This window comes from Loxodonta africana, chromosome 8, assembly GCF_030014295.1.
Source record: "Loxodonta africana isolate mLoxAfr1 chromosome 8, mLoxAfr1.hap2, whole genome shotgun sequence".
NCBI lineage: Eukaryota > Metazoa > Chordata > Mammalia > Proboscidea > Elephantidae > Loxodonta > Loxodonta africana.
The window spans coordinates 121,632,034-121,644,658 of NC_087349.1; the positions used below are offsets into that span (position 1 = coordinate 121,632,034).

General features: G+C 49.8%; 1 protein-coding gene across 1 annotated transcript; it reads right to left on the reverse strand.

The window, feature by feature from the left end:
* Nucleotides 1-8,950: 8,950 nt before the first annotated feature.
* On the reverse strand, nucleotides 8,951-12,280 carry ADIRF (adipogenesis regulatory factor). The gene is made up of 3 exons (XM_003418599.4): nucleotides 11,767-12,280; nucleotides 9,926-9,988; nucleotides 8,951-9,721 (listed from the first exon to the last, which is right to left on the reverse strand). Exons 1-3 carry the CDS (start codon nucleotides 11,825-11,827, stop codon nucleotides 9,615-9,617), a joined length of 231 nt encoding a protein of 76 aa, XP_003418647.1. The 5' UTR covers nucleotides 11,828-12,280; the 3' UTR covers nucleotides 8,951-9,614.
* Nucleotides 12,281-12,625: the final 345 nt, after the last annotated feature.

The following is a 12,625-nucleotide window of genomic DNA, read 5'->3' on the forward strand; positions in this document are numbered from 1 at the left end:
AGTGCTGCTATAACAGAAATACCACAAGTGGATGGCTTTAACAAAGAGAAATTTATTCTCTCATAGTCTAGTAGGCTACAAGTCCAAATTCAGGGGGTCAGCTCCAGGAGAAGACTTTCTCTCTCTGTCGATTCTGGAGGAAGGTCCTTGTGATGCATCAGTCTTCCTTGCTCTGGGAGCACCTCAGTGCAGGAACCTCAGGTCCAATGGACGTGTTCTCTTTCCCGGCACTGCTTTCTTGGTTGTATGAGGTCCCCAACTCTCTACTTGCTTCCCTTTCCTTTTATCTCTTGAGAAATAAAAAGTGGTACAGGACACACCCCAAGGAAACTCCCTTTACATTGGATCAGGGAGATAAACCTGAGCAAGAGTGTTACATCTCACCCTAATCCTTTTAACCATGCACAGAGATTATGATTTAAAACACATAGGAAAATCATAAAATGGAGGACAACCACACATGGTCTAGCCAAGCTGACACATACTTTGGGGGGACACAATTCAATCCATTACACTTCACCCTTTGGCCCCCCAAAATTCATGTCTTGCTACATGTAAAACATATTCACCCGATCATATCATAACAAAAGTCTTAAATCAAGTCCAAAATCCAAAAAATACTTCTTCATCTGTGAAATCCAGAATACAAGTTATCTGCTTCCAAAATACAATAAAAGAACAGGCACAAGCTAGACATTTCCATTACCAATGGGAGAAACTGGAGAGAAAGAAGGTATAACAGGCACCAAGCAAGTTAGCAGAACACATTACATTAGCCATCAAGGCTTGAAAATAACCCTCTATTCTCTGAGACAGTTTACACAATAGCCCTGCCCTCCAGACTCTAGGTATTGGCCACACTCTCTGGATTCTAAATCGAGGCCCCTTGGCCCTGGGCCTCAGCTCCGCCTTCCAGGCCCACTGGGACAGCAACTCTGCTCCCTCGGCTTTAGATGCACCATTCTCCTAGTCCATCTGAGTGACAACTCTACCCTTAGAAATACTGGAGGCCGTGGCTCCACCCTTTGAAACCCCAGAGGTCCTGGCCATACCTTTTGAGACTGAGGCAGCTCGGCTTCTTGTGTTCCTTGTCTCTTCAACTTCTGCTTCGTGGTTTCTTGGCCTCTAGGCTCCTTGGGCCTCAAACCCACCTCTGCCCTGCTGGGGCAAGTGTTCCAAAGCTCTGTAGCTCCACCAATAAGTGCCTGGAGGCACATGACTCCACCGGGAAGCCTTCTGCATACAGGCACTCAGCTCTCTGGCTTCGTGGGTTGGCAAGCCTACCTCCACTGGTAAGTGCCTGGAGGCACCCCACTCTGCCAGGAAGCCTCCTGCGCAGACACTCAGCTCTCTTGTTCCGTGGGTCGGCTCCAGCACTGTCTGGTGCTGGTCTACTGGTTCTGCTGTGACTGGTTTGCTGCTGCTGCTGCCAGTCTCTTCTGCTGTTTCTCACTATCTGTGTCTTCTCCAGTGGTAAGAGTCCTCCTCACTTCCTTCTGAGTCTTCTATCCATTCAGTTTCAAAAATACTTCCACATTTTAGGTTATCCGTTAGAGCAGCACCCCACTCTCTCAGTACCAAATTCTGTCTTAGTCATCTAGTGCTGCTATAACAGAAATACCACAAGTGGATGGTTTTAACAAAGAAAAATTCATTCTTTAATAGTCTAGTAGGCTACAAGCCCAAATTCAGGGTCTCAGCTCCAGAAGTAGGCTTTTTCTCTCTGTTGAATCTGGGGGAAGGTCCTTGTGATGAAACAGTCTTCCCTTGGTCTGGGAGTATCTCAGTGCAGGAAACTCAGATCCAAAGGAAGCGCTCTGTTTCTGGCACTGCTTTCTTGGTGGTATGAGGTCTCCAGCTCTCTACTTGCTTCCCTTTCCTTTTATCTCAGAGAAACTCCCTTTATATTGGATCAGGGAGGTGACCTGAGCAAGAGTGTTACATCCCACCCTAATCCTTTTAACCACAGGCAGAGATTATGATTTAAGACACATAGGAAAATCACAAAATGGAGGACAACCACACATGGCCTAACCAAGTTGACACATATTTTTGGGGGGACACAACTGAATCCATTACACAGACCAACATCTAGGTGATGGGTATGTTCACTGGGGTATCATTGCTTCTGTGTCTCCTCATCAGACAGGGCTCAGAAATATATGTAATATTTACTAATTCAGATGGTGGTACTGTGGCTAAGAGCTTAGCTGCTAACCAAAAGGTCAGCAGTTTGAATCTACCCTGGAAGCCCTATTGGGCAGTTCTTCAGTTGGATCATACCTCAATATAAAGAAAACAAAAACCCCCACAACTGGACCAATAAGCAACATCATGATAAGTGGAGAAAATATTGAAGTTGTCAAGGATTTCATTCTACTTGGATCAACAACCAAAGCCCACAGAAGCAGCAGTCAAGAAATCAAACGACACCTAGCACTGGAGGAAGCTGCTCCAAAGGATCTCTTTAAAGCATTAAAAAGCGGAAGATGTCACTTTGAGGTCTAAGGTGTCCCTGACCCAAACCATGATATTTTCAATAGATTCATGTGCATGTGAAATCTGGACAATAAATAAGGAAGACTGAAGAAGAATTGATGCTTTTGAATTATAGTGTTGGCGAAGAATACTGAATATACCATGGGCTGCCAGAAGAACGAACAAATCTGTCTTGGAAGAAGAACCGCCAGATGCTCCTTAGAAGCAAAGATGGCGAGGCTTCGTTTCAAGTACTTTGGACATGTTATCAGGAGAGACCAGTCATTGGAGAAGGACATTATGCTTGGTAAAATAGAGGGTCAGTGCAAAAGAGGAAGACCCTTAACGAGACAGATTGACACAGTGACTGCAACAATGGGCTCGAGCATAACGATGACTGTGAGGACGGCGCAGGACTGGGCAGTGTTTCCTTCTATTGTACGTGGGGTTGGTTGCTATGAATCAGAACTGATTTGAGGGCACCTAACAACAACAGCATTTTCTAATTTATTCATGACAAGCACGCACATGCGTGCACGCATCCACACACACGTACACACAAGGTTCATTTTAGTATTTCCCATTCCTTTTTTTTTTTTTTTTTCTCATTCCTTATTTGTAACTTCTTTCTCCAAGTGTAAGAAATCCAGTTCTTGTTTTATCTACGGTAATATTTTCCTATGTGGTAAATTCTAGCATAAACATAAATTGCTTCAGAATTGCTAACCCATAATCCTGTGAGAAACACATTTACTAATGAGACTGCAGAATTTATGTACAGTTCTTTTTGTCTTTAGCTTTACAAAACCCAGTCAATATGCTCTCTTCCAAAGTTACTTAGGTTTGTTATTTCCTTCCACAACCCCTTCAGTGTGGTTCTGTTATTCATGTGTAATGCACTTAAGTCCATTTGTTAGTGTCTTATTCCATTTGGGTTCCCCACATTCTAGCTGGTTTTAATTGTTTATTTTGGGGGCACTAGGCCGGTATGTACATTGAGTACAAAGGAATTCAGGACTAGTCAAAGAAAGACATGACTATGAGATAGCAGTGTTGCACAACAAACTATTTATCGGCACCAATTTATTGACAACCACATGCGGGGGGGGGTCCCCCAAAGCAGGGGACCTTCCAGAGGTAAGTGGTACAGGGAGTCACCAGGAGGGAAGGGGGCATGAAAAATCCCAGGAAAGAGGAGGGGGCGGGGCTTACACGCATCTTAGGTGAGGTCCTTCTGCAGGAAGGTGGGCAGTCTCTGGGTCTGAGAGCTCCCAGGCAGTAAAAAAAAAAAAAACAGTAGCACCTTGTTATTCTGGGGTATCATTGAGTCAATTCCAACTCGTAATGACCCCATGTAACAGCGCAGCACTGCCCCACAGGGCTTTCTTGGCTGCAATCCTCACGAGAGCAGATTGCCAGGTCTTTCTCCAGCACAGCCTTTTGGTTAGCTGCTGAGCTCTTAACCATCCTTTTAACTACAGGATTTCATCTTATCTCTGGCTACCAGATGTTAGGCACGGTTTTTCAAGTAAGTAAAGCAGGTAGGCTCTAAGTGGCTAAGAATCTGCTTATTTGGGCTACTTTTAAAACAGTTGGATATGTATAAATTTTACTTCGGTGTAGGCAGGCTTTTGGGGGGGCTAATGGGACTCTTTTTTTTTTTTTTTAATGGGACTCAGCTTGCTATAAAGAAGTAAACAACTTGGGGCCAATACACTGAGGCCATCTTTGGCTTATTTATATAACACATTATGCAAAACCAAGAATCCAATCTACTAGACTGCAAAAGGCTTGGTTTTATTTTTTTATGTAAAACATATTAGAGGTTCTACAAGTCAAGAGTGCTACAAAAAGATGTGCTCAGAGAAGTGTCCCACCCTGCCTATCCCTGCATGTCTGTTCTCATTCCTCCCTGCATTCCACTCTGTTCACATTGACCTCTGTAGGTAACCTATCTGTTTGGTTTCTGACTTATCATTCCAGCATTTTCTTTCCACAAATAAGCAGAAATATGTGTATTCTCTTATTCCTTTCTTCCAGGAAGGGGAGCATACGATAGATACTCTATTGCACTTTACTTTTTTTTTATAAACCCAACAGTAAAAACATACTATTTTTCAATATGCAAAAAGAATACCAACCCACTTTGAAGAGTGGCATCTGGGGTCTTAAACACTAGAAAGCGGCCATCTAAGGTGCATCAATGAGTTTCAGCCCACCTGGATCGAAGGAGAATGAAGAACACCAAGGACACAAGGTAATTACGAGCCCAAGAGACAGAAAGGGCCACATGAACCAGAGACTACATCAACCTGAGACCAGAAGAACTAGATGGTGCCTGGCTACAACCGATGACTGCCGTGACAAGGAACACAGCAGAGGACCCCTGAGGGAGCAGGAGAGCAGTGGGATGCAGACCCCAAATTCTCGTAAAAAGACCAGACTTAATGGTCTGACTGAGACTGGAAGCACCCTGGTGGTCATGGTCCCCAGACCTTCTGTTGGCCCAGGACAGGAACCATTCCCGAAGCCAACTCTTTAGACATGGATTGGACTGGACAATGGGTTGGAGAAGGATGCTGGTGAGGAGTGAGTTTCTTGGATCAGGTGGACACTTGAGACTATGTTGGCATCTCCTGCCTGGGGGGGAGATGAGAGGGTGGAGGGGGCTAGAAGCTGGCGAAAAGGACACGAAAAGAGAGAGTGGAGGGAGAGATCAGGCTGTCTCATTAGGGAGAGAATAATTGGGATTATGTAGCAAGGTGTATATAAGTTTTTGTGTGAGAGCCTGACCTGATTTGTAAACTTGCACTTAAAGCACAATAAAAATTATTAAAAAAAAATTAAACTCATAAATGTGATCTTTGAGTATGGTAGTTTCCCCTGAGTACAGGTAGATGCTGACTTACGATGTATTCGAGTTAGTATGAACTTGCACTTACGATCAGGTGTTTCTTTTCTTTTTTGTACTATATACAACATTGCAGTGTTGATGTTGTTATTCTCAGATGTTCACTCGCAGATGTTTATATGTAATGTTTCCAACCCCCAAAGACAAATAAAGATCAGATTTATAAAGATACTGTTAATAAAAGGCAATAATAATGAAAATTAAAAAAAAAAAATACCCAAACTACGTTGCATATGAAGAAATCATACCAAAAAAGGTTACCTCAAATAAATGACATGGAAATTATTATCTGGCATTCCAACACGAAGTTTCAAAAGACATTTAATTAAGCACTTGACCGTAAAAGAGAAATGCTGAATGTCTGGGATGAGCTGGCCAGACAATAGGAATTGGAAGAAAAGGAACTTGCAAAACTCAAGAATGAAAAAAAAAAAAAAAAGATAAAATCATTGCAAAAATGAAGATTAAACTATAAGCAGCACAAGGGAAATGGATAGTACAGTAGGTACCTAACAAATAGAACAAATAATTTTTTTTTTTAAGGCATTGTATTACAGAGATACAGTGTTAGGGAAATAGAAGTTACGGAAACCGGTGGAAATGAACCTCATACCCACAGGTGGAAATCCCAAAGAGGAAACCCAAACAATGGAACAGAGCAGCTATTTTAAAACACAATTAGGAAAATGTTCCTGAAATAAAAGAAATCTACAATCAATATTGAAAGGGCAAACTGCATACCAGGGGAAACTGCCCCAGGCGTGACTGAGATAAATTACAGTGATATAAAGATAAAGACAGATTCCTTGGGGCATCCGGTCAGAAGATCAAATAGCCCAAGAGAAATTTCAGAGGGCATCGGACTTGCAGGGCTTGCTCAGATTGCTATGCCAGAAGGCAGAGCAGCCACACCTAGAAGACAGTCAAGGACAAAAGTGTGAACCACAAACTTCAAACCCAGCTGAGTATAGAGTATAAAGGCTATAGGCCAAAAGTACCAAACATTTAAGAACTCAGTATATTGTTGAGATGAGCCCTTCTTTTTTAACTTTTTAACCTTTAAAAAAAAATGCCATAGACAAAAATAAAGACAATGAACAATATGTGACCCCAATACTCCCCTGCATGTTTTCTCCTTTTTCAAAATAGGCAGCTGAGAGCTTAACATAACTAAGGCCATTATAAACCTATAAGTTGTTCTTTCTCTGCCTGCCTCCTTCACATATGTCTGTTAATGACTTTGTTTTGACCAAATGTTAATGACTTTGTTCTTTGTTTAAAACTGATGCAAATAACCTCTTGTTCTGTCTGGACTACCCGCGGCATACAACCCCCACAGGAAAGTTGGAGCCCAGGTATCAGATATGCATATCTTTAGCCTAATAAAGAAATGCCTGGCAGGGGACTACGAAGACACTTGTAACCTTTGTAAGCTTCTATATAAACTCTAATGTAAAACTACTCTTTGGAATTCCATAGAGACAGCCTGTGCTGCTGCCGGGTCCCCGGTGATGCACGCATCTCCTTAATAAACTTGCTCACTCTTTCTGAATTGGAGTATGGTTCATTGACTTGACTGCTCCAGGGCACGGACCCTAATCAGGTAACACCTCATAAATTCCTTACCCATCTATAACAACTCGATCCCAGATGTCACGTCTGTTTCATCTGTAAATATTTCATTCTTGAGGAAAGACCGCCATCCACAAATGCAGTGTGTGTAAAGGGAACCCAAATGTAATGTCAGTGACTCTGTGTTTGGCTAGTTAGGAAACTTGGAATTTGGAAAATTTGGCTGGGGAGGTGGAGAGGCTGGGCAGAGCAGGACCTTGAAGTCCACATAACACAGAAGGATGTAAGCTTTTATTTGTAACAGAAAATCCAATTCACAATGGCTCAAACAATAGGGAAAATGTATCCTCTTCAACAGCTGTGTGGCAGCTGAAGACCAGTTGATTTAGGTACTCCATAAAGTCATCCACGACGCAGGTCCTTTCTACACTGCAGCCCTGCCCTCCTCGGCAAGTGGGTTTTTTCCTTGGGCCCCTTCCTCTTGTGGCTGCAAATGGCTGCCCCACGTGCAGGCATCATTTCCAGTCACAAAGATGGCCGCGGAAAGTTGAGGGAATGCTTCTTCCTTTGTTCCTTTTATTAAACATGAAAATCCTTTCCTAGACTCCCCTCCCTCATCTGACCCCTCGTCTCCCAGGCCAGACGGGGTCACACCTAACAAAAACAAAGCAAAAAAACCATTGCCACCAAGTTGATTCTGTTTTACAGCGACCCTATAAAACAGAGTAGAACCGCCCCATAGGGTTTCCAAAGCTGTAATCTTTAGGGAAGCAGACTGTCACATCTTTCTCCCACAGACGCCACCTTTCGGTTAGCAGCCCAGCGCATAACCACTGCGCCACCAGGGCTCCTTACCGAGTCACATACACACTCCTAAAGCAATCACAAATAGAGCGGGATTAACCGCCACAGGTATCCCAATCGGGAGGGGCCCTGTGTTACGTGGGGAAGGATGCGCCTCAGAACGTCCTCTTCTTCCTACCACAGGCCGCCCGGCCTCCCCTTGCGCCCAGGGGGCCTCTCCCCAACCTGCACCTGTTCCCGGAGGCAGGGGTTCTTGGAGGTGTTGGAAGCGGCCCGAATGCCCCAGGTGTCTCTTCAAGGACTGTCCCTCTGGGCTGGATGGACAGCCTTGGCCCTCTTTGCAGACTACAGGAAGCCCTCTTTGGGGCAGTCAGCGACAAGGAGCCGAGCGTATAAGTGGGCCCGGTCCTGGGGCGAGAGTGGGCGATGCCGGCGGTAAGAGGAACAGACGTGTTCCCACGCGTGAGAGAGACCTCAGACTGGAGATCTGAGCAGATCATCACCTGAGGCCACCTGGGCTGGGAGCCGAGAAGGAGCCCACTGCCCCCTGGTGGCAGGCCGAGGAGGCCTCCCGGGCAGGAGGCGTGGAGTCCGCGGGTGAAGGAGGGAAGACGCGGCGTTTTCCTCTAAGCCTCCTCGGGGTGGGCTGCGCTGCATAGTCAATAGTGTTGAATGGAAATGGAAGGACTACACGTGTGCTCGACAGAAAGCTGGTAGAATCATGATCGCTGGTGGTGGTGGGGCGGGGGGGAAACTGTGTGCAAAAGCGTAGAGGCAGGGGAGGGGCCGGGAGTCCCCCGCTGCGGTGTGACAGGAGGTTCGGGTTAAGGGGTCACAGCGGCCAGCTCCCAGGCCGGGGCTGAGCTTTACTCTGCGGCTACGGTGAGTCACCCGCCAGCAGGGCGCACTCAGCGCTGGTGTCGCGTGCTTCAACCCGTGTTGGGGGTGGGAGGGAGTCTGGTTTACCGTGGGAACTCAGCCCATCAGGGGGCCAGTCCGACGGAGAGGCTATTGGTGTGTCCGGGACTGAGGGGCGCGTGGGGAGGGTCTCTCGCGCTCGCGCGCGCACGAGGCCCTGTCGCTGCTCCCAGGCTCACGTGCCCGGCCCCGTGCGATGGCGGCCCCCTTCCCTCGGGGGCAGGGCGGGGCCGCCAGGCGGCCACACGCAGCAAAAGCCACGGGGCGGGGCCTGGCCGGGCCTTCGGATGCGGTGACTCAGCGGGTGTGACTCATCAGCGGGTGGAGCTCGCGCACTGACACCCGGCGAGGCCTCGGCCCTCGGAAGACCTGGGAGCTCAGCACCCCCGGCTAGGAGGCGCTGGGCTCCCGGAGCAAGTGGGGCGGCTTTGGAAGGGAGGGCTGGCTCCTGAGAGGATCGGGGAGGGGCACATACCTAGACCAAAAAAACCTGCTGCCGTTGATCCCGACTCCTAGCGACCCTATAGGACAAAGACCTGCCCAATAGAGTTTCCAAGGAGCGCCGCCAACATTTTGGTTAGCAGCTATAGCACTTAACCACTATGCCACTAGGGTTTCCCATACCTAGACAGGAGGTTGAATTTAAACTCAGGATTGAGAGGATGGGAAACCGGCTTCCGAGCAGTCTGTTTGGGTTTCCGAATTTGGAAGGCCAGGACTCTGGAGTTGGAGCTGGGTGTCTGGCAATGGGGGCTCTGCTCTTGTGTGGGTCGAGGGCTGGGCCCAGCTTGGAGGAGGAATGACGCGGACACAGGGTGGGAATATGTGCTTTAATGAGGAGGCAGGCCAAGGGGGCAGTGGCAGACCACAGTTCAGAGCCAGGTTCTTCTGGAGAGGGCCTGAAGGGGGGTTACTCCATGTCTCCCTTCTGTCATTTCAGGAACCCCAGTTTTTTCCCAAAACCAGAGAAGGCCTCTGAGGCCTGGCTAGCAGTCTCCTCAATGGTTTCCTGGGTGGACTTGACCACCTGGTCCATGGCTGGGGAAGGAAAGGAGAGGGCAGGTGAGACAAGGCTCTGGAGAACCAGTCCCAGTCAGTGCCCACAATGTCAGTCTGACCAGGGTCTCCCTCCCCTAGAAGCCTACCTCAGAACATTGTGGGCAGAGGGGTGTGCCTGGGAGCGGGGGAGTATGCTGAGGTTGCCTGCCCTCCTGCCCACCCTCCCCTCCAGCCCCATCAGACCTTTCTGTCCCACCTCTGTGGCCTGATCCATCACTTGCTGTGCTGTTGCTCCAGCCGCTGTGACTGGAACAGAGACATGTGTCATTTAGCCCCTCTTGAGGCTCTGCTGACCACGGGGGCCCCACCATGCCAGCTCCCCAGATGTTCTCTGGATTAGTCTGTCCCTACAGGTGTCTGGGCAGATGCCAACCAGGTGAAGTCTCTTGCCCAAGGCCACCAGCCAGTAAGTGGCACAGCTTTTTCCGTACCTCTGGGCTATTCTTGTTTATTTATAACTCTGAGCCCCTCCCCTCTGGCTGGCTTCCTTTCCCACTTTCAGGATTGCTGAGAAAATGTCCACTAGAAGAAGTCAGGCCTAGAGCTGGCATCTGGGCTGCAGCTGCTGCTGGGCATGGCCCAGGAAGACCCCCGCTCTCTTTAACTACTCCCTGACAGCCTGGCTCAGATGCCTGAATTCCCACCCTTCCTGCACTTGGCTTTAGAGCCTTGACTTTTGCAAGGCTCTGTTCCCACCTTCTCCCTCCTGTGGGCCACCCCAGAGGCTGCCATTTAATGATGCCAGTGCCTCAGTGGGCAAGCAGCTTAAGGGGTCAAAGTGCAGGAAAGAGGCGAAACTTCTTTTCAAGAGATGCCTCTCGACCAGAGTCTCTGCCTGTGGTGAACTGGTGTCCAGGTGGGTCGTGCAGAGATGTGACTCACCCTGCTGAACAGGACAGAGCCTGCCTTACCCAGATTCCATTCTTGGGGGTGAAGGGTATATGGCAGGCAGGCCCTGGGTCTGCTCACCGAGGTCCCTGGGGTCTTCATCTGACTGACAAACAGCCAGAGGAGCCTTTGTGTCCAGCTCATTGGTGCGTGCTGTGGAGTGGATTCGTACTCACGGCACCCCCATAATGACGGTAGGATGCCCTGAAGGGTTTTCTTGATGGTAGTCTTTACAGAAGCGAATGGCTAGGTCTTTCTCCAGAGGAGAGAATGGGTTCAAACTGTCAACTTTTTGGTCAGCAGCTCAGGGCTTGCTTAGCCCTTTGTGCCACTAGCGCACCTTGCTTCCAGCGTACAAGTGGGAAAAGTGAGGCCCAGAAGAAAGAAAGGGTTCTGTAGCCAGCGGCTTCTTGGTAACATGAGTATCAACGGGAGAAGTGTGGGCTTTCCCTGGGGCGCTGGTGAAGGAGGGGTTGGTTTGAGTGTTCTCTCTTGACTGGGGGATGGGCAGGATGGGCTGGGCCTGGATTCCCAAGGGAGTCTGGGCTGGGCCTGAGAGAGCCGACCCTCGTGTGCCCAAGGTCTTCTCACAACCCCTAGCCCCCAGCTTTCGGCTCCCACAGCTGTATAACCTTGGGTCTGAGGAGGAGGGCGCTGGAGATGGAGAAACTAGGCCCAGGGCACTGAAGGAAGGAGGGCCCTTCTGCCCTCCCTGAGAAGGCCCGCCGGGTGAGGACTTAGAAGTAAGGAAAGGATCATTTAGGGGAGGGGGAGGTAGAAACAAAGCCCAGTGGGGTCTGGACGAGCCGCCCCATTCCGGTCCCGCCCTGTGCACTGAGACCCCGGGTGACGGTCGCGACGTGGCGGGAGCGCGCGCTTTCGTGGATCTTCACCCCGGGCGAAGGACCAGGGTGGGGCCGTTCCCCGCCTTCCCAGCCTCCTCCGGGAATGCGCAGAGCGCGGCCCCCGGGCTCCTCCCGCACGGCTGTTCTCCCGCCTCCCTGGGAGCATCCATCTCAGGGGAACACCCTTCCAAGCCCCAGCCGGACTTGCAGGCTAGGCAGACCCTCGGCATCTGCCCCCGTGCAAACAAAAGGGCCCTCCAGCTTGTGCCCCGGCTCGCGCGCTGTCCTCACCCGCTTCCTGCGTCACCGCTTCCACCTGTTGCTTCAGGTCCTGCAAGCCCTTGCCGGCCATGGCGGCGGGGGTCTTCGGGGTTGTCAAGGGCAGTCAGCGAAGTAGGAACCTACTCACAGCTGCTACGACTTGATCGCCAGCTCGGGTTTTTAAGGCGCCCCAGGACTGGCCCGCCCCGCGGGGGGCGGGGAGGGGAACAGGCGGTTCCCGACACACGGGCTCAGGGGAGTTACTGGGCTCTATTCCAGGCTCCGCAGCCCCTAGAGAGCACTGGCCGCGGGGCCGGGGGCGGGGGGGGCGGCCGTAGGAGGGGCGGCGCGAGGGACAGTCCCTAGAGGAGCTGGATCAGGAGTCCGGAGAGGGGCTAGATCAGTGGTCAAGAAGGGGGTTGGGGCAGGAGAGGGGCGCACACACCTCCCGAGGTTCCTGCTGCACTGTCGTCCCGACGACACCTGTCTTGGCGACTGCGAAGAATCCCTAAACTGTGCGCGCGGGGTCAGCGCCAGGTCAGGAGCTCAAGGCTGGAGCTGAAATTAAATATAACCCACTGCTGTCGAGTCGATTCTTTTTACTGAGCATTTTACTACCGTCCGGGAGCTGCCCCAACGCTTTAGTCTTCTGTATAATCTTTACAACAACCTTGTGGAATGGGTGTTATTATTAGCATCCCTTTACAGGATAGGAAACTGAGGCACAGAGTGGTCGAGTTAGGTCTCATGCGAACTCTCGAGCTTGGGACTGGAATCCGCGTCTCTGGACTGTAAACCCAAGGGCCCTGGCAACCGCCCAGCTGACCACCCCCCCCCCCACATCCAGTCCCATTAGTCATCTGTCCCGCAGTCACTGGTACGGAGCGGG

Excerpts from the sequence above, each read along its gene's own strand:
- ADIRF (XM_003418599.4), bottom strand. The coding sequence starts at position 11,827 with ATGGCCGGCAAGGGCTTGCAGGACCTGAAGCAACAGGTGGAAGCGGTG. Across the intron at positions 9,989-11,766 it reads AGCGGTGACGCAGGAAGCGG|TCACAGCGGCTGGAGCAACA; the intron begins GTGAGGACAGCG and ends TCTCTGTTCCAG. Across the intron at positions 9,722-9,925 it reads CACAGAGGTGGGACAGAAAG|CCATGGACCAGGTGGTCAAG; the intron begins GTCTGATGGGGC and ends TTCCTTCCCCAG.